Here is a 27,112-nt window from a genome sequence, read left to right on the forward strand (position 1 = left end):
CTTAACACACACAGACGTTGCTGCATCGTGGATTTGCCACACCTGCTTGCAGTCTCTGTGCAACAGTTTCTGAGGCTGGCGTGCAAATAGATTTATAGATTTGCTGCAAGCGTTCCTTCGTATGGTTAAATTACAAGGTGAAGAGTTGATGCTTTGTTTGAGACTATGACTTATGGGAGGGAGAAATTCTGAGGCGCAACATTTTATGAAAGCCTTCTGCCTTTATGTGTAGTGTCTTGCAATGCCTCTTGAAATTGTTCACATCGTTGCATTAGGATTGCAAACTTTAATATATTATGGCATTGTATCTAACATACCACCATAAAACACTGTAGTGCACAACTGTGAAGCAGAAGGAAATGAAACAAAGGCCTTGCCTTTTTCAGAATTACAAATCTGAAAAGTGTGGTGTGGATATGCGTTAAAGCCTCCCTGAATCAATAATTTGTAGAACGACCTTTTGCTGTAATTACAACTGCAGACATTTTGGGGTAAACCAGCTCTACCTGTTTTGCACATCTAAGGACTGATATTTATTTTATTCATTTAATTTTTTTTTTCAAAATAGCTCTAATTCAGTTAGACTGAGAGATTCTGCATATATCAATTTTCAAGTCTGGTCACAAATTCTCAACTGGAATCTGTGATCAGAAGGAAAGGAACAATTTTCAGCTCATGAAAATGGTTTGAACTAAACGTTTATTCTCTTTGTTGTACTGGAAGATGAGCCTCCTCCCGAGGCTCAAGTTTTTTGTAGCTATAGCAGGCTTTCTTTCATTGTTGCTCCATATTTTGTAATGTCTATCTTCCTTTAAACTCCCCTGTCTTTGCTTAGGAAAAACATTTTTTTCTCCTTGACACTTTTCCCTGAAGTCCAGATCTGTGAATTTCATGTCAAATAGTTGCCTGTCAGTTGCATCTTCCACCTGAGCTGGGGTTCTCTGCAGCTCCTTCAGAGTGGCCTTTTTGTTTGCCTCTTTGATTACTGCTCCTCTTTTCTGGCCTGTCAATTAATGCAAATTGCCATGTCTTTATAGGTTTGTAGTTGTGCTATACTCTTTACATTTTCCAGAGGATGGATTGAACAGAGCTGTGTGAGATGTTCAAAGCTTTGAATGCGTCATGTTTTTATGACCAAACCCTGCTTCAATTTATTCCCTTCTTTCATCCTTGATCTGTCTGCTGTGTTCATTGATCTTCATGAAAATGTTATGATTTGTAATTGTGAAAAAAAATTTTTAAAGATCATGTTCCATCCTCTGCATGAATTGTGCACCTCTTCATGGTGGTCAGTCACATAAAATCCGTGGAATGAATACTTTTGCATGTATCTGTACTGTATCTTTGTAGAAAAGATCTCTGTGTCTTGCCTGTGTATTGTGAGGGGTAGATTTAAATGCTCATAGCTTGCTTGTTATCTCATGATTTTTTTATATCTCGATTTCTAGTGTCCCCCCTTAGGATCCTCATAAAGAGAGTGCAGAGACTGAGCGCGCTAACAAACAGAGAGGCAGAATGAGAAATGAGCAGAAGGAAAGAGAGTAACATCGAAGCACATGGCTGATTTAAATGGTTTTCTTGAGATCATGAATCTGGCTTTAACATATTCCTTTGTGAAGAACCCGTAAGAATTTCAGCAGCATTAAGACAGTGTCTGGCTCTAGACTTGATAGACGACTTTCATTTTAATTGAAATGAGTTGCCTGGTAATGCGAATGGGGATATTATATCTTTTATATTACCTTACTCAAAAGTGAAATCCACAGGACTTTTTTGCTGTGTGTTAGACCAAATTACATTACATTCAGTCACAGTAAGAGAGCTAAATCCGAGCCTTTCCAGTAGTCTTCTTCTGGCATATCTGGCCTACCCGTCTGCTCCAGTGAGCACCACAATAATTGTTTTCTACTCTTATCATAACAGCTTTCTCTAAGTGCACAGTCATCCCAACGTTGACCATTACTGAAGAGCATTCTGACACAAGCTCCACATATTTCCTGTTTACAACAACATACTCAGTGTGGTACTGCTGCACCGATCTGCCACAACATTTCTAAGCACTATAGCAATCAAAAAGGCTCCCTGAAGCAAGTAGTAGTTTTGAGATTCTCATTAGCATATGTTCCTAAGTTGTACCTGATTTTTACTCAAAACAGGGAATCAAGCAAGTGCTGTAGGCAGATCTTATTAGCCTAAAAATGGGTTGAATTCCTTAAATAATGCGTAATAATAACCCTTACACTGCACTCGTCCATGATTTTTTAACTGAATTTATAAATTCTGTCAGACTTTATATTGCTGTATCATGTTAATAAATCACGTTTGAAATTGGTTTGCCTTCCATTTTCAGTACTGCAGCAAGTGAGGATTTTAAACAGGGTTTGCAAACATTGACTTTGTTTCTTAAAAACGTGTTTATAGGTGGAGATAGTGATATTAGGAAATCTGTTTGTGTTCAGGATACAACTGAGGAGGGAATAACCATTTTATCAGAAAAGATGTTTTAGTGAATTTACAACTTGAAACATCTCTAGCTTTCTTGATGCGTTTTAATACAGCCAGTGAACATTTTGGCTGCAACATCAGCTCTGGTTTAACACTAGAGCTGAAACTAAAGAGCAACAGACATTAGCATCATGATGTGAATAAAAAATATGCCACTATTATGTTTTTATTTTAAAAACAAATCAGCCACCCGTGACATCTGGTCTACAGAGGATCTTTTTGGAATCTGTCCTACTCAGAAGCATCGGTACTTATAATAAAACTAGCCACAGCTAGAGCTCAGTAATTTGCTCTGTCTTGGTGCACTTCAGCACAACACATCCAGTGTTTTAGAGGTGACATTTGATGGGCATCAGCTGCTTCAGGACACCATAACTCTCCTCATGTGCGTTTCCCTTGAGTGTGGTTTTCATGAGGAGTTGTGGATGATCTGCAGCTACGTTAACATGAGTGATACATGGACGAGTTTTTATGACACTTAACTCTAAGGTTATTTTTGCAGAAAATTGTCTTAAAAACAGATAATTATCAATGCTTTACACATGTCAGTTGTTTTAATTGTCTAGACTTTAAGCTAAATTAGCAAGTGATGGTGCTTTTGTCACAATGTTGCAAGAGTGGAGTCTTACGAGGATAAATTTGTTTGTCATACTTATGTTGGGAGCATTTATACCTTTTTAAACTGATACAAAAGTACAAGTCTGTGTTAATAATAGATGCCTTCATGTTGTAGGACGTAATGCTCAGGCAGTACGTCCTCATGATTAATTTACCTTCAGCAGTGAGAGGACTGCAGCCTGCATAGACTTGACATGCGGAATGTTTATGGTGTCCTCACATAAATGATTTGAAAAGCAATTCTTTCTCATTATTTACGATGCTTTTATGTGCAAAAAATCAATACCTACAATACCTGGGAGAGACTGGCAGCATACTGACACTGATCCCTTGTTGGAATAAAAAAAATAATCTAAAATACACAAAAGATTGTGGAGTCTTTATTATAATCTCTATGTTTTTTCCTGGAGTTTTATTTTCATATATTTTATGCATTTTAAGTGGCTCCGAAATGCTGTGGCTTAATCTGAACTCTGGTCATCTTTCATGCAGCACATTGAGTAGTTCGTCTGCATAATTACAGTGGTGAATTTATTTTGATGTGCACAGATGATATATACCTTGCCACTGATTCAGAAAGCAGCCACTACACTCCCTGTAATGTAAGTTTTTTTTAAAACAAACTTTCCTTCTCTGATTTAAAACAGTCTCTATATAAATATAAAAAGTGTGGTAAGCTGTAACTAAAAATGTTTTGGTGATGATTGAAGCACTTCTATCCACTTTCTAAAACACATAATGATTAGTTTAATTTCCCTTGTGCCATTTTAATATAGACTTTTTAACACTTAAGACTAATAGCAAAAAATATAGCTAGTGTTCAACTGCAGGTGAGATGTGTATAATGCATATATAATGCAAAACACATGAGTGCATTATTGGCATGAATTTCAGTTGTGTACAACTTAACTTTATGTGTTTAATTTCTTACCGTCTTGTGTCAATGAAAGTAATAGTGCATAACTTATGATATATATAGCAACACATAAACATTATTTTTGACAGAAACAGCTAAAGACTGTAATTTGATGCTGTTTTTGGTGTTTGTTTATATTTGACTTATATAATATTTTTTAAAAAATGACTTTTTTTTAGTTTAAAGATTTGTTAAATGAACTGCACAATCAAATTAAAACTCAGTCTTGGTGAGGAAATGAAATCAAACATTTGTTTTCTCCTACATTTTGACATCAATAGATGCCGGCTGCTCAGCCTTCACTCTTCAATCACATTTATTTGTTAGACAGAAGGCACATTCGTGTTTTCTGTTTTGCTGTAACTAAAATGTTCTCGGGGTGTTTTTTTTCCCTAATGTCTAACTCTCCACAATTACTTGGAGGACAAAATTAAATCAGTCCTGCTGGTTAATTACGAAGCTGAAAGTATTTTCCTCTGGGTAAAAAAAATGCTTTCATCTGATGTGACATTTAATGAATGTGCAAACAACAAATATATCCTGCTGCTGATGTTATGTTTGCTGAGCAGATTTAGGGTGTCGACTATATCTCTTGTATTTATTTTAAAACTCACAATGAATGCCGCTGCCGCATGCAACTGAGATACGTTTCTGCTTTGACCTTTAAATATTACTAAATGGAGTGCACAGGATAGCTTTTCAATCCAAAGCCTCAATCTGCCTGTTTCGCTTACAGTGAAAGATGTACAAATCAATAAGAAACATGTAGCCTTGCACATAAAAGACATTGATGCAGATATACAGTATCCAGCTAAGGTTTAGCACACATATCAGATTATGATTACCGCTGCAGAATACATTTTTTATATTTTGAAAGGAAAGATTTACCTCGTTTATAAAGCAGATGAGCCAGTTTATTGTCTGGACTCTCAATGTGGCGAAGCTTTAGAAAGCCTGGATTTATGTTTTTGTTAACATAATTAATATTTTCAATGAAAAGAGTCTGCAACACAATTTGGAGGATGAAAGAGTAACACTATGCATTTAGCTAATTAGATTTTAGTGAAACAAATAATTTTTGTTATTCGAAAAATCTTCTGTTATTATGTGTTTGGATTACGTTGCTCAGGAGCCTTTTATGAAAGTCTTCAAAGCAACAGCGGCTTTTGAATTGAACATTTATTGCATCCTTTAAAAAGTATGCATATTCCTTCAATACATTGCCATTTTGCTACAACCAACAAATTCAGTTTATGTTATTGGGATTTTATGTGATAGACAAACACAACATAATCTATGATTGTGAAGTGGATCAAAAAGTATGCACAGTTTTCAAAAATTTCCAAATTTTGCACCTTTTGTACAACTGTAAGTCGAAACTAGAGAATAAAATATCTTCTAAAGTTCAGCATCAGTCTGACTATATGGAGAACATCAGTGAACATGAATTTTATTTCCACAGATTCTCAGATGGACTTTTGACTGGGACATTCTGACACAAAAATAAGCATCTAATCAGTTTTAATCCATTATTCTATTATTTAATACCTTAATTGTGCTTTAAACTTCACAACTTTTACCCTTGACTGTGTTCCTTTGTCTTCAGGATGTTGTTTGTGCTCTAATGTTCTCTTGCAAACCTGCGAGACCTTCACCCTCGGTGGGATTTGTACTGAGATGAATTTACACAGATTTTATTTCATGTTATAAAAAGTAGAAGAGTGGAAACTAATGGACGGCTCACTTTCAAGGTTTGCAGAGTTACATAGTTTAGAAAACCAAATGTTTTTTCCATCCACTTAACAGTTATGTTGAACTTTTGACTTCGTCTATTACATACATCCCCAATAAAATACATGCATGTTTGTGTTTGTAGCATGACAAAATGTGTTATAGTTTAGGCAATGGGAATACTTCTGCACCGTGATTAATACCTGTGCAAACAACAGTTGCGTTGGCAGGAGACACTCTTCCTTCTTTGATACAAAACGTATTTTCTGGGTTTCATAACTTTGTTTGGTCTCACTTTTCTTGTTTGAAGCTTCCAGCACTACTGTCTGTTTCTCATCATGTCCACTGCTTGCTTGTTAGTGTGCAGCTTGAGGATACACAGTAAAGCAAAAACAAAACCACCTGGAAACTCTGCCAAGGAAAATATAAGGCCGGTGACCAGTGAAAGACTAAATTAAATTGGAAAACATTTCTCTGAAGCATCATCTTTAATCTATTATACATTATATTTAAAAAAACAAAACAGTGGACTACAAACCTATCATAGCAGTTATCAAAGGTTGAAGTATGATTATTAGTATAATTGTTTGCCTGTGAAATATCTGTGTAAATATTTATTATGCAGGGTAAAAGTTGGCACATCTGGTAATTGCTTACTTTGCTTGGAAGGAAAAACAGACTCTTCTGTTTCAAACTGCTTCAAGTTTTTTGAAGTTGCATTTTTCTGGACTTTGGCTGCTTTTTCACAAAATTACTGTCTGGTTCTTAGAGCCAATCATAAAAGCATATTGCACAATGTATAATTTCAAATGTATAAATTTAACAAGTGGAGAACAAAATAAGTGCCAGACCTAAAAAGCTGCTTACTGCAGCTGGACAGCAAGGACCTGAGAGAGACATTGTGTTTTACTTAAACCATTTACACTGTGTCATATTTTCAGATATTTGCCCTTTAGGAATCACTGTGTTGGTCCTAAAATACAATTTTATAGGTGTCAAAGTCATGGATTGGGCTGGGCCTCTGCAGCTAATATTCGGCCAGATTCTACTCAGCAAAAAATTATTTTATTTTGTTCTTTAGGAGCAATTAATTCACTGTCTTAGGAACTTTAATAAGTAATCATATTTAATTAAAATAATAAAAGTAACAGAACAGGTCACGGTTTGAGGAAATAAAAAGACTGAGGCACAGAGATCTTCATGCAGTGAGATATATTTAATAAAATTCGCAGACTTACAAGAGCTCAGAAACAACACAAGACGCAAAGGAAACTGAGGAGGATATATATATAAAAAACAGAGATGAATACTTCCAACAAAAATGGACGAAACACCCTAAAACTCAAACAACCAATGTTCATGACAAAACATTTTCCTGCATAATAAAAGCTACCTTCAATTCGGCCAATGAAGGAAGTGTTCCTGTGACTGTTTGCAAGACACAAAGCGCGTAAAAATCCAATTTAAAATTGGATCTTTGCTGGGCTCTCTGTTTTAGATACAATAGTTGATTTTTAATCCTTAATTCTTACAACATGTCACATATATGAGAGTCAACGTGCTTAAGAAAAATAAGTAATGTAAGCATTCCTCTGATGACGGCAACATTCGTACTGAAAGTATGTACTCAGTTGCTTGGATTGTTCAGTAAATGGTTGCAGGAGCTGTAGGAGAAAATGTTATAAACATTGACTGTGACACCTTTCTTGTTTTCCCAGCTGTTGACACCAACACCTCGTTAACTAATTAGCAAGGGCATCATTGCATTCTGGTCTAAGCATTAGTTAGCAAGAGCTGTCTCTCCCCTGCAGTATCTACTCATATCTTTTGAATCTTTTCATATTTTGTCACAACAGAACTGAACATGGGATTTCATGTGACAGAGCAACATAAAGTTTAATGCTTAATTGTGAACTGGAAGAAAAATGATGCATTGTTTTTAAAATGTAATTATCTGAAAGGTGTGGTGTGCATTTGACACAAATGACAAAAAAGGTTTTTGTAGCTCTGGCTGTATGCTTATTTGTGGATGTTCTGCTGGAAATGTAAGTCACCACACTGGTACTCTGACCCCAGAGCATGATGCTCCCACTGCCACCTTTACCATGGGGTTGATGTGTTCAGGGTGCAGTATGAGTTTTCCTTTTCATATTCTGTTTTGCAAGCCAGGAAGTAAGATTTCAGTGTCATCTGACCAGAGCCTGCTGTATCCCCAGCTTGACTTATGGTAAACTTTAAATGTAATTCCTTCTGGGTTTCTTTGAACAGTGACTTTTTTTTCTTGCCAGATTTGTGGAGTGCATATTTTTGGATAATGGACTATATTGAATTGGTGTACTCTGTACACTAACCCTCTCTGAAAAGCTCTTGAGGGAACAGTAAAACAGCTGTGTATACACTGAGAATAAATTACACACAGATGGACTCTTTTTACTAATTAGATGAATTCTAATGAGTTTCAGATTTTATTTAGAGGTATCAGCGTCAGACTTGTTAAATTACTTTTGCAAGATACTCTAAAACTCAATAGTTGATCGGTGCAGTGGGACCATTCTCCACAGTTGACACATTCAGTTATGCATGACTAGTTTCCCTTATTGCTGTTCAAATAGGAGAGTGGTGTGACTCCAACTCCTGGGACTGATGGAACGTATTCCCCCAAAATGTTGAACTCCTTTTAAAGATTCATGTTGCCCTGCAGGTGTGATGCTAATGAGTTTAATTTAGATGACAACGTGATCTTGTTAAATGTAGTGCTGCCACAGTGAAGGGTGGAGGCATCTCTCTGTTGCCTTACAATGAGAGGTTTTACTCAGCCTTCCTGTTACGATGAGCTGTTGTTGTGTAAATGACTCTACTCGTTTTGTGATAATGTGAACAATTTGTTGTGTCTTCGACAAGTGTCTACAAGTTGTTCTCAGTAGATTCTTGTTTGCCTGTATCTAAAGGAATCTTATGAAAAGGTGTCTTCCACTTTCACTTTTTCTTTGTTGCTCTCATTAAGTAAAGCCTCAGGCTTTGCATAAATCATTGGAGACTTGATGTCTGAGCTGTTCAAGAGGAGGTTTTTTAAGTGAAACTACCTGATGCTTTGTGAGAACAGCAGGAGCATAATATTTATACTTACACCTTAAGTACAGAGTGCATAACTGATGAGACTGGAGAGAGAGGTTGGCCCTGGACTGTCAACACTTGTGTTGATTTTCAGGTGTAACAGACTAATAGTGCAGATGAGCTCACTGCAGTGAAATCTGGACTCCAGTGGTGAGTTGACCAAGGTTGGAGATATGCAGCAGCTCAGCCCATTTCGAAACGACTCACAATGGTTAACATTTGATGTACTTCAGCTCTTTTAGTCCTCCATTTAGTTTCACTCTCTCTTTGCTTTGGATGCCGAGCTGCTGCTGGGACCGTCTTTGAAGACGACAGGCTTGACAAAGCAAGGTATAAGTTGTTATGACAGTGGAAATTCGCTGCTCATATTTCAGTGTCTGCTCTAACGCCTAAAGGTCTGAGTGGGTGTGAAAACGGAGGTTTAAAATACTGTTACACTGGTTTTTGTCTCAGCTTAGAAACACCTATAACAAATAAAGGATTTAGCTTTTTCAAATGTCCTGTTTCTAATTGATCCTAACATTTCTTACTCTGCACTCAAATTTGAAATGATTCCACAAAATCCAAAAAAGAGTGTCAGAAGTATTAGCCCTTGGTCAGTAAACATGTTTTTCTCTCAATTTACACACAGTATAAAAATACAGTTAAATTCCTAGGTGTTAGTTGGGAAAACTCTGTGACAAAAAACAAATAATTTAGTGTACAAACGAGAAAAATAACTGTGGATTCTCACAAAGCAGGAGAATGATTAAAAAATATTTCTAAGTATTAAGAGCTGGACTGGAATTTACAGAGAACCACACAGCACAGAACCAGACTGCTGGAGCTACCAAGTGAAAGATTTCAAAGACCCTTCAAGAAAACTAGTGCGAGATGTCTCTAATTATCCCAGAACTACTGCCAAGATGTTAGCAAATGACTTGGCATGATTACAATCATTAGAACAAACCATGAACAAACATGTCTTCCAAGGAGACATCCTTTTGCATCCTCAAAAGATTATTCATACTGGAAGCATGTTCATTGGTCAACTGATCTGAAACTACAGATCTTTGACCATGGAGATATTTTTTATGTGTTAATAAGAGTCAGCTAAGACAAAGACTCTTCATCAGGCTGCCTTTAAACTCTTGGCTTAATAAACGTGTAAGAAGCCTTGACCACTTCTAAACAATTTGTCAGCATTTCGGGGAGACTTGTGACAAGACATGAATCATTTATAAGCTTTTTGACAACACACCAACAGGTTAAATGTTAAATGTTTGCTTCTTCTGACATTGATGTTGGCATCTGCTTCGGGGCTTCCTGTTTGAACTAAAGGGATATTTCTTTAGTTTCAGACAAGCTCAGAAACTGCAGAAAATTGACGACTGAAACCTCAATTGAATTATTCTACACTGATTAAGGATAAATTAAAATCCTGTTGACTCTATTTGTGAAAACAATAAGTGGTGATTCTTCCTTTTCCAGAAAATATTTCTAAAATCTTGTCTCTTGTTCTTCATGCTAACCCAGCACTGTGTATCACTGGATGTATTGGTTAACAACAGTTACTGTCTAGTGAAACATGTTAAAATAGGCATAATAAAATCTTAATGGATGCTTTAATATACTTACAGAAGGATTTAAATACAAATATAAAATCCTGACTATTCAAATAATAAAAGCACTTCAATGTTTTTAAGCTATCTTCCTTGTATTACTGTACAGATTTTAAAAGTAAAGAACAGAAATAGTATTTCTTCACTTATTCATCATGTAATTATGCCCATCATCCCCCTCAATCACTAACTTCTTCTTTCCCATAATAACTGTCACCATTCCTTCATTCTTCTCTCAGCGGCCTCCTCAATCTGTCTCTCACTCACTGTAGAAAGATTTGCGTGGTTATGGTGCACAGTGATTGCTACTGCATGGTGACACAAGCCTAATTAACAAGCGATCATTTTGGTTTGAAGATATGTCCAACCTGTCCAGAAGTGTCTCAGCTAAAATTTGGAAATATGTGGTCCAAAATTGGATGTTTAGTAAAATAAAATGGGTTAATAAGTTTTTTTTAAGCCTACATGTCGACAGTTTTAGCAGTGAGTGGCAAATTTAAAAAAAGACTCTACTTCTTGTCAGGAACTGAAGTAAGGACCTGCTTTGTTGCAAGCATGCCACACTGCAGCGTGACTTAAAATTCACAATTACTCCATGAGTCACTTTCCATGTGCTCCAGTCATGTTTTTTTTACTGACTTTGGTTAAATTATTCTGAATTATATGAAGCAGATGTCACATTTCAGTTTTAGCTTTCAGTGATTTTTGCATGATTTACTGACTTTCAGATTCTTAAAATTATTTAACTATACTGCATATAAACCTTTTTTGTGTGGACTCAATAATAAAATCAAATCTATTGCTTAGTGGTGGATTAAAAACATACTGCTGAGCATTATTCTATAAGGACAAATCAATAAGAAAATGCTAGTTACTGTCTTCCGTGGTTCTGGAGAGCTTTCAGTTTGACTTTGATATGTTTTTCTATATTTAAAGATCTAATACTCCTGTAAATTAAATTGGGTATTGTTTGTCAGATATAAGGTGGCTGCATGCATTGTACTTGGACTGTGTTACATTTGCTGCTAATAAAATAAATGACAGTGTGAGTAGTAAAATATCTAATAAATAATATAAGTATCACCCCAATACTGATTGTTAGTCAGCTACACAACAGCATACTACAGTGCAAATGAGATGAAGATTAATTATCAGTGCTTGCAAATATTCATTTGACAGAACAGCTCTGAAATAATCTTTAGAGAATTTTAATCAATATGAGCTTGTTAATGAAATATTCAGGTTGAAAAAGTAGAAATTTCTCCCTTTAGCTGAAATTGTAATATTAAGTGTAAAGAAATTATTTTGCCCCCTGAGAGAAGTATTTCCAGTTTTGCAGGAATAAAACATTAAAATCATGACTCAAATTAATTATCTAACTTATTTTATGCCTTCTTTTTCTCCCTCCCTTCCAGACCACCTCTATCAGACCCCGGGCCTAAAGCAGGAGCGCAGAGCACCCATGGGCCCGGCGACAGGTTGGCCTCCCATGATGCCAGTCAGCATGCTGCGCCTCCAGGAGGCCAGGGTCAGGGACATGCATCCAGGAAGAATCTGCAGGTTGACTTGGGGGGCGGCAGAACCGGAAGGTCCCCTTCTGTGTCCCCGGACCGTGGGAGCGTCCCCACCTCTCCTTATTCTGTGCCTCAAATTGCTCCGATGCCCAGCAGCAAGCTGTGTCCTGTCTGCAAAACCACCGACCTGATGGGCACTGGGGACGACAAGCCCAACTTCAACACCTGCACACAGTGCCGCTCCATGGTGTGCAACCAGTGTGGCTTCAACCCAAACCCTCACCTCACAGAGGTAGGCAGTGCTCAGTTATGGGATTTCTTTTACTATTTTTTAAGCTTGTTTTATTTTTGTTTGTTTGACAAACTTTATTCATATGGTGCTCATAGTGGTAGATAAGGGTTGCCAACAACAGAAAAGAGTCAAAATACTATTTCATCCAAAACATACTACTGGAATATATTAATTACAATTTAATGCATAAAAAAAGTTAACAAAAACCCCATAAGATATTTGTAAAAATCATAACATTGATATAAATGTCTTCTGTTAAAATGTCTTTAATAGGAATTTTAATATATGTGGTAGTATATGATGTAACTTAGTTATGAGCAACAAAAAATGCTGACTGTGTGTCATTGTGCAATCACATGGGAAATATTGTTATAAAGAATAGTGTAATTGACAGCTCAAGTGCTTGAGGCATACAGAATTAGAGACTGCCTGAATGAAGAGGAGAACCAAGTTGACTTTTTATTGCTTGGCTTGTAATTTTCAGGTATAAAAATGTAAAATAAAAGCCTGTCCTTGATTAATTGAATTACAGGGCATTCTTGGAACTGTTGAATGCTTGAAATGCTTTTAAAAAAGGGATCAGAGATTGTTTAACAATCTGACAACAATTATTTCTGTTTGGTAGAAACATCCTCTTGCATCTTGGTGTGTTTTTTTATTATACAGTAAAAGTATTATATCAGTAAAATATTAAATGAATGACGTTTTTATTTTTTTTTAAACATTTTAATTAAATTTTCATTCTGTGGAAAGATTTTTCTAATCGCTGATGAAGAGCAGCTTTGATGATGACTATTGTTGCTGAGTTGGCTTTGACTGCTTCACAGTCTGTAATGCAGCAGCTGAACAGGAGGGAACATGAGAGATCAGTTACATGCTGACTGAGAGCTGTGAACCTTTTGTTCCAACAACAACTTGTCTTGATTTTTTTAATCTGTTGGATATAATTTGCAATCATAAAATGTATTTGTGAACAGAAACCAGCGAATAACAGAATTTGAGGGAAAAAACCACAAGCTTAATTAATCAGGTTGTATAATTAATTAAAACAATATAAGATATTCTTGTAATTTAATCTCGACAGTACATGTTTAGTGACGTAAAGCACTGTAAACATTAAAAAATAGGTAAAAAGCCTCAAATTAAATTCATTTTTTGTTACAGTAGCAGAATCTCACACACAAAACATGGCTGCAAAGTGACATTCAAATATATTTTTCTACCTCGCTCATTATCCTCTTCACTTCGTGGGGTGGCAAGATAAACTTCATCCAACCTCAGCCTTAATTGTCACAATTTTAGTCAATATTAAACTTTTAATTGATACTGTTATTGTAGATATCAATGCATTTAGAGAAGAAGATAATTTTGGTAGCTATTTCCAAACTTTGACTGTACTTTTTATCTTGCCATGTATGTTGTTGTACATGTGAAAAAAGGAAGTGTGCTTTGTGGAAAACAATTTGTCATAGAGTGAAAGTATATGAATTATGTATAATGCAAACTTCCATTTTGTATATTTAATGTGAATTGTGCTAAAGAACATAAAATCTAGAATGTAACTTTTAGAGTTGAGGGCTTGATTTCCAGACCATCTTAGGCTGGTATTTAGGGGGAAGTCTAATGCCCCAAGTTTTTGCACATTGCCCAAACCAGAAACCATTCCTGCTTTAGCAATTAAAATAGGCCTGGTAGAAGCACCAAGCAAAAGATCCTGAAAAAAAACTATCAAGAGCTGATAACCCAGAAGAGATGCTATGATGCTTGTAGATGACCTAGCCAAGTCAGAAACTGTAGACTGAAAGGAGACAATTACCAGAGATCAGCACATGAATGAATGAATCACTCAATCTATCAATCAATCAAATTAATTTGCATTGTACATTTCCACACTTAAATAGACTAAAATGTCATAAATCAAGAAAAAAAACCTCCATCTCTTCAGAAGAGACACCCTCCACTCTGACTGAAGTATCCTAAGGACATCTTGACGAAGATTATAAATACTGGGCCTGAATTTATTTTAAGACTTTATTAATTTTTACTAGGGCTGCCAGTGAAAATGATGGAGCTGTATGTCCATCTTCCATAAAAGCTTGATAGGATTTTAGGAATACTTGATGCTACTCCTGTGAAGACAGCTCAATATATTTTCCCTGCCATTAACAATAATTTAAATCCATCTAAGCATTTATTTTAATGAACAGGTAGCTGAGAAAGCCTTTTGCGTTGATCCTAAAATAAATCACAATGCTAATATGAATTAGGCCATTCCACAGTGTTACTGTGAATCAAGTGTGGCTGTGTCATCTGTCATAAAGTTTCACATCAACTTCAATGAGTCATGTGGCAGAACTGCAACAATGCAACGTTAGTTAAGCTGGCCTACAGGCTACAAGAGGATCCGCAGGCTTATTATGTTCTGGGTTATCGAGAGTAAATTCTTATTTTTTGTACAAATGGAGCGTTGATGTACATACACTGGGTAATGGCTGTGTTTAGGCTTGGGTGCCTCAATGCGTGAGGGTAGCATAACTCTGGAGGCTTCCATGTTAGAGGAAAAGAAAAGAAAGGCGTAGGAATCGGAAGGACAAGAAAAAAAAAACTCGTGGACCAAAGCGGAGACAGAGAGCGGAGAATGGATCGTGGCAGGGAGTGAAGGAGAGCGAGGGAGTAAAGAGAACAGCGGAGGTGGGTACTTTTCAGCTCAGCCTCAGTGAGCTGGACAGATGCTGACAGGAAGAGAGACGTTGAGGGAAAGCGCTCGGCCTCCGGAGACCTGAAGATTTACCCCCATAACCTAGTTAACATGGACTGAGCCTCGGCTTTACTGCAGCCTATCTAAAATACGCCTTATCGCTTAGAAGGGAAATTGATTAAGGGCAGATCAACGTGATGGTGTTATCGAGGATGATGATGAGTCGAACTGCGATAATAGTGATGGTGGCTGGCTTGGATAGTCAAGCTGAAAAGGTCATCTGGAGCAGACAGATTTTCTTTCTATATGGTTGTATTTCATAAATTTATGATAAACTGATGAAGGAATGTCCTCTTAGATTACGTTATATGTTTTTCTATGCTATTTGGATGAATGCATTATAAATTATTATTTTTTATATAAATATTTGATCTATATTTCAGTTGGGCAAACTAAGCTAAAATGAACTAAACTAACATCTTCTTGATTCCAAATACTTACAATTTACTTGTTCAAGGTCATAAAGGTCTTGAGCATAATTTGTCCTTATCATAATAAAATGCACATTCTCTCTGGACTTTCAAGGACATTTGCAGCATTTACTCATGCCAGGATTACTCACTTGTTGACATGTTTAGTCAGCGATCATGTCTTGTTTGTAAGAGGTCTGTTTGTTAACAAATGCTTCGCTGAAGCTAAATTACCTCTTCCAGATCACAGCAATAAGAGTAGAATCTGTTATAGACTGATTATAGATTTCTTGCTTTCATTTTTGTACTACTGATATCAACAGAATGTAATTTTGTTTTTATGGTTTTAAATACTAAGTAAAAAAAATATTGAAAGCAATGTTGGAAAACAGTAATGATCTAATATGCATAAAACATTTCATTAACTATATTTTTGGAAACCAAGTTCACTTTCCAACCCAAATCAAATCCTGTTCACTGCAAGACCTGTAAATAAAAAATAACTTAAAAACAAGGTTAACAGATCTTAAAAAGCAACATATCAACTTCAGATCTAGAGATGTTCAAAAATAGATAAAAAACATGATAATTAAAAGCTAGAGTTAAGGTCAAATTATTCATATCACTCAGTCAAAACGTTTGTTTTTGATAGCAAATGAAAATGATCTCTCAAAAGATTATACAATTCTAAGAGGAGTACTAATTAATCAAAGCTTTTCCTTCATTATTTAAATTGGATTAGAAAATTACATTACAAAAATTATTTATACACATCTCAAAAATCAGTTGAAAATTTTTTCTTCTTCCATTCAGAAGAAGCATATACTGTACATAAAAATAAAAAAAGTAAAAGCAGTCAAATATGTACATTAAAAAAGATTTCACAAAAGTGACTAGTATTTGATGGGGTGATAGAACAATAGAATTACTGTAAAAACTATTTCCCTGGTTTGAATCACTGCCGGGTAATCCTTTCTGTTGCATTTCTTACAACTTTACCTAGTAACTGCTGAGATAAAGTGGATATTTTAACCACAAACACAAGATTTTCCCACCTGTCTCTGTATTAAGCATAAAGATTTTAATGATTTATTTAAAACACTTAGTACAATATGTCGTTTTCATTTAAAATATTAAGGGCTAGCCTTGTTTACGCAGAGTGACTTGGGAGACTATTCTCGAAATATAAGTCAGTGTTGTGTCAAGCAACTTAATGGCGAGAATGCAGTTCAGATGTAAACAGCAAGCAACAAATGGATGTCATGTGCCACAGTGTGTTACGGGTCTGTCAGTCAGGCTGAAAGGAACTGTTTTATTTACAGATTTAGTCTGACAATTGAGACCTGCAAGCAATCATGCAGTTGACTTCTGTTCACATGTGATAATCTTCTGCAGGAGATAACTGGGAATAGAAATGAATATGCTCCGTGCTTAGTTACGAAGAAGTTGAGAAACCAGTGATGTTGTGGAAGAGGAGCTAGAGGTTCAGAAAGACGAGGTCGTCTGAAGACAGCCTTCAAGCAACAGAGAACATGAACACACAGTGAGAGATAGTGAAAATACCACAGACACTCCCCAGACACCGTTCTCCCACCACCATACAGGAGAACATCTGCTTTATAATTGGTCCAATTTCTATTTATAGAGCCTACCCTCCTTCTGTCTGCAGCAACGGCCTGGTCCTGAGAAGCCACAGCTGAAAGGAGAGAGCAGTGTGAAAAAGCTGTGTAGCAGCAGGAGGAGATGGAACAGGAGAGAAAACCATCATCATAAATTAACCATAATAGCTGCAGTGTTTATAACACGGCAGAGCAACTGTACAACGATTCAGCACCTGGGAAGAATAGAAAATACAAAATGTGCAAATAAATAAAACAAATAATTTTTGCACAGACCCAACTGCTTCTCCGTAAAGGAGCTGGTGACACCCATAAACCACAGGAATTTTAAAACATAGACTGACAAAATTTCAATAGTTCAATTTCAAAATCTGAAGAAGAGCTTGGAGGTCTTTTAATCCTTTTTTTTTTTACCCAACAATGAAACACGCCGAGGCTTGTTTTTAACAAACACCCCCACACATATACTGGTTCTACTTTTCTGCACACAATAATTCAGGTGGCAGGAGTATTGATACATATCACATTCAGCAAACAAAGCAAAAATAATTATTTCTTTTATACCTCCTGGAATGTCCTGCATAAATACCAACCCTGCAATGTGACACAAAATATGAGTTAAACTTATCCGTGTCTTTTCTTCATCCTTTTTTTCTGTCTTTTTTTTTTGTACAAGAAACTGCATGACGGAATCAACCTACAAAAATAGCTACTTGTCTGAACTTGAACATATCTTTATTCAGGGCAATAATTTAAAATCCAGCTGGATGAGAATCAAACATGCCATCATAAGCAATGAGAATCACAGGGATAAAAATCTCTAAAGTTGACTGGTCAGGAATTGCAGGCAATATTTTACTCAGCTTATGCTACTGCAATAAATGAATATTTCATTGTAAAGGCTCTTTATTCATTTTTCACTTTGGGTGCCAGTAATTATGGTGGGCACTTAAGTATTTATGTTACCCCTTGTTTTTACTGATTGCAACCTTCAAGACATTTTTTTATCTCTTGTCTTAGAAGAGCTAAAAGTCTTATTTTATAACTTTGAGGTGCTCCGATATGATCATGAAAAGTATAAACTATAAAAGTTAAGCTTAACCATTACACTGTGAGCTCAGCTTTATCAATGTTTAAAATGATCAGTGATGAAGTTAGAGGGCAAAGAATGTCTTTTATTCCACTTACACTCACCCTTTTATGTATAGCTTCCAGGCAAGGTCTTTTTTGCCACGTATTATAGAGAACGGAGGCAGATAAAGTCATCTTGTGATAAAAGCGGGCAGCAGCACATTGCTTGGATTTAAAGCTGCAGATGTCAGAATAGTTTGTCTGAAGCAAGGTTGAAACTGATGTTGCGCAGGCATGGTGAAGACATGTCAGACTAGTAAAAATTGCTAAAGTGTATCGCCTTACTTACACTGGACGACTCATTGATGAACTGACAAATGTATCATTGCAATTTCCTGTAGATTTCCACAACATTTTAACACCTTTTCCAGTTATTTCTATTGTTAAAAGGCCTGACTTTTTTCACATTAAAGGGCGTTCTAAATACACACATGCAGAATAAGGGGAGCAGACATAGGAAAGGCAAAGACATATCATAATGTCTCCATAAAAGGTTTTGTTTTTGAAAGTGGTCATGGAGAGTAATTAGTTGTCAGTGTTTAACTTGCAGCAGACAGCAGTCATAGTAGTCTCTTTTCAAATGCAGATTCAAGATAACCTCTATAAATATTGGGTCAGATTCAAGAACTGAATGCCAGCCTTCTTTTTGAAGACAATAACTTTTAATTGACATTTAAGTTTTTTATATTATATTTGCACATGGAGGTATTTAACCTTTTAACTTTCTGCTCAACAAAGCAACTTTCATACCACTGTTCAACACGGGGTGCCAGGATTTCTGTGCCTCCAACTAACAGTTTGCACTCTAGTCTGAATTATATTACTTGTATTTGTTTTACAAGAGCCCATACTTGCAGTATCTAATACTAGTGGAAAATGAAATATAATCAAATAATGACTTGACTTTATCCTGAGGAGGTGATTCAGCCATTTGTGTGTTGGATCAGCAACACATATAAAATTTACAGGACAGATATAGTAATTATTTTCACTATATCTTAAATATTTCACTTTATTTAAATTAAATTAAATTAAAATTTTATATAAAATCATACATAAAAATGTTACTGTTTTAATTTAGTTTTTTGATTCTTATACTACAGTTCATCATGAACCAATTTAAACTACTATTACAACCTTTTCTATAATAGTGCTTGACTTGCTGAGTAATTGTGCTTTGTAATTTGTGAAGAAAAATAAGAGAATATTTAAGATAAAGACAGATAAATTTATTTGATGCATACAGCTCCCTTTACATTCCAATTTTCACATTTGTAAAAAGTTACTTTAAGCCTTTTTATGTGTAGAACTGTGGCACTCTTTGATTTCCATACAGGTTGTGTGGTCTAAGTTATTAATATTTTAGTCTCCTGTGTTAGATATTTAGATTTAAAACCTAAAAACCATGGCCCAAACATTGCTTTAGCAGCTAAAGGTTCACATGTGTATCTTCATTTCTTCCACAGCTTCTCACCTCTAGTCAAATCCTATCTGCAGCAGTGATGACGCACCTGGTAGAAACGTCACTCTAGCGCAAGTTACAAAACAGCAGAACTAATGTTTGCCAGCGTTCAAACGTAGCCAATCGGACCTGCTATAATTATAACTTCCCCTGGTAAAAATACACAGGTCTCTGACAGAAGCTGCTGAGCTTGTCAGCACCAGTAGAGCAGAAGACCCAGAGATGAGAGAGGTCCAGCTGCAGGTGACAGAGAATTGGAGAGCGAACCAAGGCATGTTCCTCCAGTGACTATAGCGGAGCTGTTTCTTTATATCAAAGCGATGGGCCAGTTCCCTGAGCCAAAGCGGAAAAACAGATTGGAGCTGTGGTGCACCAAGTATTTTATATAATTTTACGGTGTGGACTTAATAAACTCAAAGTCAGAAGTTGTGTCAGCAGCTAAGCCATTTTTATGCTTGGGATAAGAAGTTTCCTGAATCTTAATATAGAGGCAAGGAGAAGCCTAATAAAAGATTTTTTTTTTTTTACTTAAGTATTATGGTAAGTTAAAAAATAATCCTACAGGCCTATTTTGAAATAAAATAATAGTTATAATAATAATCTTGACCATAATTTGATGGTTGGAGGGCCCAGTTCTGGACCCCTACCTACCTGTCCCCCGTGTTGGTTTGACAGTCAAGAAGCTGTTAGCCAGTTAAAACCAATCTAAAACCAGTTTTGATATGGGTTTGGGGTTATTTTCAGGCTGTAGATTTAACATAATACTTAACAATTTGGAGGCCTACTTCCAAATAAATTATTCCACCTGCTTTATGTAATGCAACAGTAACTGACACCAAAGCACGCCCTCATTATCATGCTAACACCATCATACCTGGTATGTATTAAAAAGTCTTTAGGTCGGGGCGTGCCGTGGTGGCGTAGTGGTTAGCGCGACCCACATTTGGAGGCTTCAGGTCCTCGACGCGGCTGTCGTGGGTTCAACTCCTGGACCCGCGTGTACCGCATGTCTTCCCCCTTTCCTGTCAGCCTACTTCATGAAAAGGGACTCTAGAGCCCACAAAAAGACCCCAAGGAGGGGTGTAAAAAAAAAAAGTCTTTAGGTCTTAAAGCTTCATTTTGATTCATCTAAACATATTTTTAGTCATTGTAGTGAAACAACTCAGTCTTTGTCTCCTGAAAGTAATTGCTTTGTCGATGTGGGCAGCTGATGATTCTAGTCAATTTTAGAGCAAGGGCTTTTTTTCTTGATTGACATCTTCTCATTGTTTATTTTTTCTTTTCTTAACTCACTTTATAGTGAACAGTAACACTGGTGTTCAGGTTTTTGCCAGTTAATTGGCTTGATCCTCGGTGCTCATGGGTTGTTCCCACCATCATTTAGAGTGACATAATGACCACTAATGACCACTTCAAACATTTTATACCAGAGACACTCATGATCATAAGCTGATGAACAGATCAGTAGCCAGTATGAGGTTCAACCCATGACTTTCTAACTGTGTGGCTTCTACTCTGGCTGTGAGGCACAGTTGGTGCTAAGACCAGTGTCAGTGTGAGTTTTATAAATTTCTTTTTTTTTTTGTAATTTTTGATTCTTGCCTTTGACTGCAGCCTATGGCAAATGCACAGCAGAAACATAAATTTAAAGTTGTGGATGTGACCTCTCTGGAGGTTTCACAAGTAACTTCAATTTCTGGAAATGAGTCACAGTCAGTCTTAAAGTTTTTTTTTTTTTTTGTGCATTTTTTAAATTCTGGACCTAATGCCAAAACTGTGACATAAGGACATACAGTATGTAGTAAGTTTCCCCAGTAAAAGATAGGGCTGTTTTAACTGATTTCAATGCTGCCGAGGTTGTAATCCTGAGGCTCAAAATTGATTTTCTCAAGTTTCCACAGCAGCATTAACTTGGGAGAGCAAGTTGTCCACAGTGTCATGAATAAACAATCTGTAATTTTTTAGTAAGGGCACTGGAAGTAAACTTTATAGGCAGTGAGCGTCCTGGGTATGGTATTGATCTCGGTTGCAACTTCAACTTGTGATTATTTCTAAACTTTTCAAGAGTGCTGTATGCCTTACAGCTTCTCTGTTTGTCTGTTACTTATAAAATTCAGATGAAAAGCAAATAAATGTTTTAGGGGTGGAATATTTGAAACATGTTAAACACCTGGAAGAAATTTCTGTTGTTACTCAGTGATCATAGACAGATGAGGGCTATCAGGAATACACAACGGAAACAAAAATCTAAAATGTACAATACTTTGATTGTGGAAGTGTTCACACACCCTTGATATAAATATCCTCTTGAAACATTTTTGATAAAATTTTGGCATTTAATCTATTTGACTTAACATCTCTCTTCAAACACAGATTTGAACTTGATAAACTTACAATAAGTTCAGATGTTCTAGAGGAATGTTTTTGGCCATGAAAGCTGTATTTTGCAGACAAAAGGACAAAGTTATCAGTTAGGAAAAAATAGCAAAAGTTCATAGAATTGATTATACAATGGGCCTCAATAAGTTGAGAAAAAATGGTGACAGCAGTGACACAGGATGCTTCTCCAAAATTAATGAAAAGACAATATGGAAGCTGGTCAAGGAAGCTGCCAAGAGGCCAGTAGCAACACTGAAGGAGCTGCAAGATTTTCTGCCAGGAAAAAAAGGATTTCTGCCAAGTACTGGTTGTCTTCTCCATATGTCTGCATGAAGGATCAAGACTACATGAAAGATAAAATAAAATAAAACTCCCGCCTTGCGAAAATCCACCCAAACTTTGTAGGATGTGTTATTTTGAGTTATGATCTAAAAAAATGACAATATTGCGTTACAATTCCAAAATGTATGCTTGACAGAAATACAACAATGTGCATTACGAAAAAAAAAAAAATGGAAATGAATGAAACGATGGTCAGTCAGTTTTTATCCGAAACCTCCAGTGTCCAGAAAGATGAAGGTAAATTTTATTTTCCTCCTACACAGCGAGTCCAAGAATTCTTCCAAATCAAAAAATTATATCTCCTTACCAGATAAAAAATAAGGTTTTGGACAGGTAGACTAAGATTTCTGAACTAAATCTAACAACTAACAATTATTCCAGTAATAAATTAGTTTATCAATTATTCTGATGATTTATTGACTAATCAGATAAAAAGTATTAACAAATTTTTTTATTTAACCTTTTATACAATGTTTCAAGTGTAAGCAAATAAACAGATAATTTGATTGCTTTTTAAAATAAGAATGTAAATATTTTATTGCCAAAAGTGCAATAACACACTTCTCCTTTTTCTGTACACGTGATCACTTGTGGCAAAGAATTCATCTGCTGTTAAGAAAATTCGTCAAACATCAACATGTGAAAAGCTCGGCACTTTCTGCTTTCCTTAACATCAGTCGAGGGCTAATCTGTTGATTATTTTTTTGATTAACTGATTAATAATTGGATTGCAAAAGGTGCTTAATTGGAGAGATTTTATAGAATTTGAACTGGGTGAAACTAAAACTATGCCACTTGAGGAGTTATTGGCAGAACATATTTACAGTCAAAGGTGTTTTTTTGTCTTAAATGTAAAAAGTATGTGTATATTTTGTACAGTTGTGGCTTCATTACTGCAGTATGTTCTTACAGCAAATTTCACTTTTTTTGAATCTGTATTATAGGGTTAACAATTAATTGATTACTAAATGAGTTGATGAATATTTCAATAATCACTTACTCATGATTAATCTAGTTAACCTTTTCAGCCCTAACTAAATCTGATGGAAAATCTGTGGGTTTATTTGAAGAGGGCTGTAGATAAGAGATCTCCCTCTAATCACAGAGTTTTGGAAAGCTTTCAGTAGTTAGAGTGGGCAAATATTGATAAGTCAAGATGTGGCATGTTAATAGACTCCTACACTTTTGAGCGCTACTGTAGGACCCAATCAGGAAAAAACTGAACTGATATTTTTCTAATGCCTGTCTACATCTGTTTCTGCTATATATAAAAACTACACAGCCAGAAAAAATATGTTTCAAAATATACAGAGTGTGGATGGAGGCTGAACTAAAGTGTCTTAAATGCCATTTATTTGTAAAACTCCACCATTTCCTCCTGTGCATGCTAATGATGTGCTTTCTGTTGGGAAAACTTGTAAACATTTGCTTGTATTGCAGTCTCACACAATAGTGGCAGGCTGTATTTTCCTTTCTATCTGAAATATTCCTATCTAATCATTTCACAATGTTTTTCAGCACAACGCTTCTGGGTGCAGTTATTAACCGGAACTTTAGGTTGACAAACGGTGGGAACTGGGTCAGGAATCCTGCCGAGGCACATACAAGCTGATATTTGCATACACCAAAATATTTTGCAATAAGAGCTGCCAGAAACTAAATCTGGGACACTGATTTAATTATTACTCCATAGTTCACCTCATTTAAAGTCCCAGCTTGTTATTACCACTTTAGCTTCTCTCTACAATAAAGAACAACAGAAATGAGCAGACTGTCAGCACATGGAGGAAAATAATACATGCTTATTAGATCAATTTTGCTTGACAAGCTCCTTGATTACTGCTAAAAACGGCACCTAATTTCATTACTACATTTACTTTAACGTGATCATTTCAATTCCAACACTTCCTATGACACATTCCTGCTTTTAAAATGTTTGGCTACTACTTTTGTTATTTTTGAGCAGTGTAATTTCATCACAACTAGATTTATTTCGCAGGTTATTCTGTTTGCAACTCCACAATAACGTGTACCTAAAATTAAGGTAATAGAAAATAGTTAATCAATCTCTTTCAGCTTTGCAGCTTTGATGTAAATAATTATTATTACATTAAATAACGCCCAGATTTTGGTGCCATGAACTCAATAACACTTGAATTATAAAAGCTGCACAAGCATAACAGATCATAGCAAAAATCATTGCAATGCACATGTTTTAACTTTGAGATTCTGCAGTGTGTTTCAGGACTTAATGTTAGTCAGTACACACTACTTTCCCGCATCCTATTAACAATTTGGCTCCCTGCTGCGGCTAACACTGCACCAGCTCACCTGGTGAGAGGCTCTCAATAAGCAGAATGAAAAGAAATTCATCAGCCGTTTCCACACTCCACTAAAACATTCTCACTCATCTGAGTTTGTTTAAATGGACTCCATTAGCTGCTTCGACCACATTCAGGAGTAAAGCCACAGCATTTATTGAGTAGTTGTTTGTAGTGCTGGCCGGATTTGAATCAAGCAGAGATAGACAAACTCAGAGCGAAAGACAAGGAGGGAGTGAGAGAAATAGACCGAGAGAGAAGCAATGAAAGGAATTTCAATGTCTGTGGCCCAATTTGCAAAGAATTCTTAAACCACTGCATCTCAATCATCCTGATTATGAAACTGCAGTCAACTGAGCTACCATAGGCACTTCAGGGAGATACCCCACCTTGGCAGAGCTTCTTCCTTCATCGTGATCACATATAGTTTGATGATTGGAATGTTTTTTAGGGAATGTACTGCATTGCATTTAACATCAGTCAGCAAATAATAGCAGGTGGGAAACTAACTTCATCTTAGAGAACGTTGTATGGCTGTGAATCTAAAATAGCCATAGGCTCAAATGAGGTTCTGATGGAGCCACAATTTTGAGCAAAACATCAGTGTTGCATATCATGAGTTTTAAATTATTTAATATAATGATGTAACTTCCTGTTCTTCAAATACAGCTGACTGACAGTTTGCTGGAACCAAATGGGGAGGAGGAGTTTCTATTTGTCTTTCACACTGAGATAGCGATCACAGTCTGAAACTTAGGACGGGCTTGCGGTGTTCAGACATCAGACTCGTGCTCTAAACACTCTTTTGTCAAGATTTTTTGAGCTCTTGTGAGTTTCATTTGCAGCAGATCAGATAGAAAAAGGGTTGTGAGAGAAGGAGGGACTACATGCAGCAACGGTTTGAGATTTGAGAGTCGAATCCCAGACGGCTGAATTGAGTATCAGTTACCTTCATCTATATGTCAACACTGCCTCACGACTCGACTGAGACTTCAGGTTTTAACTCATGAACAATCTTTATCCCATGTAATCAAGGGTAAATGTGACTTGGTATGTGTAGATCATTTGAGTAAATTACTAATGTTGTACCTCTGAGTTACCACTGTGTAGAAATGACAGGTTGTCAGGTCACTTTATATCTGTAATGTTCCCTGACAGCATGTGGCAGTAAAAAGACTTAATGGCAGCTTCCAGGTTCGTCTGTGTTTAATAATGCTATTGGACGTGTATTTACAGTGAGTGAGGCACAGACCACATCTCTGACAGATATTACTTTTCCTCCTGCATTTGATTTAATAACCAGAACCATTGCAGATCATGCTATTATTGGCTCAACATTAAACATTTGCTGTATTATCATAATGATGATCACATGGATTACTCTCATCGATACAGAACAGTGATATCTTAATTTACCTTCCACATATCACTTTCTAGTAGATTAGTTTTAATGCAATGATGCTTTTTCAAAAATTAAAACACTTAGTGATTCATTCATTCAGAAATTTTAAATTAATTGGAGTTAACCAATTTTTACTGGTTTTTAAACTTAACTGTTTATATTTTAGTGCAGTGAATGTGCATTTCAATTATATCCCTCCTTTTAAAGTAACTCAGAGCATTTAACAGTATTTTTCACACTGGATTAAATTTATTGAAAAGGATAAAAATTTTAAATTTGTATGTTTTTAACCCTCCTGCGACCTTATCGCGATACTCAGGAGGATCGAGGACAAAGTCACATTCAGACAGAAGATCAGATTGTCAAATTAGATCTTCTATTTCCGAAACTACACAAAGAAACCTTGAAAAAGCACACATAGGGTCAGTACCAAGTTGAGGGACTAGTGACCTGAGACTTGACTTGACGATGTCTGTTGGCTCATGACCAGAGAAAACCTGCAGTATCCTTACCATGCCATTTAAAATGCACATAAAAGTGCAGTAGCTTTTAAATATTTTCTTTAAAACTGTGTTAAACCTGAACAATAGAAACTGGACAACGCTGATTTGTAAAGATTTGATGCATTTTAGTTCTCAATCTCATGTAATAACTCATATTGTGTTGATTCAAATGTTTTATATAATGGTTAAAATATTTAGGGGAGAAAAAAAATTACTTAAACTCTGCTTTCGTTTACGTCTTACCGTGCTTTATTAAAATTACCCTCCATAGATTCAAATGGGTGCTACTAGGTGGCAATAAACCTACAATCTGTTGCCATTGAACTTCTTATGTTGGTCAAGACTTAAGAAGAACTAGAAGATTATAGTTATATATACTGTGTTTGCAATAATAAATATATTATTACGTCACTATTCAGAGATGTAATAGACTAAATAATTAAAATATTTCAAATAAAAACAATATACAAGGTCAGACTTAATATATATTGGAA

The 27,112-nt window shown here is 36.0% G+C and overlaps 1 protein-coding gene across 4 annotated transcripts in view; it reads left to right on the forward strand.

Moving 5' to 3' along the window:
- The window catches only part of LOC102225812 (protein bassoon-like), a 100,023-nt gene that overhangs the window by 1,407 nt on the left and 71,504 nt on the right, over window positions 1–27,112 (forward strand). For all 4 annotated transcript variants that reach the window (XR_002754576.1, XR_002754575.1, XR_002754577.1 and 1 more), the window contains exon 2: window positions 11,901–12,291. Coding sequence is in view for 1 of the 4 variants with exons in the window: in XM_023353489.1 (XP_023209257.1) it covers window positions 11,901–12,291 (391 nt within the window). In the remaining 3 variants the exon portion in view is untranslated. The remainder of the gene's footprint in view (window positions 1–11,900; window positions 12,292–27,112) is intronic.

This window comes from Xiphophorus maculatus, chromosome 20, assembly GCF_002775205.1.
Source record: "Xiphophorus maculatus strain JP 163 A chromosome 20, X_maculatus-5.0-male, whole genome shotgun sequence".
Taxonomy (NCBI): Eukaryota; Metazoa; Chordata; class Actinopteri; order Cyprinodontiformes; family Poeciliidae; genus Xiphophorus; species Xiphophorus maculatus.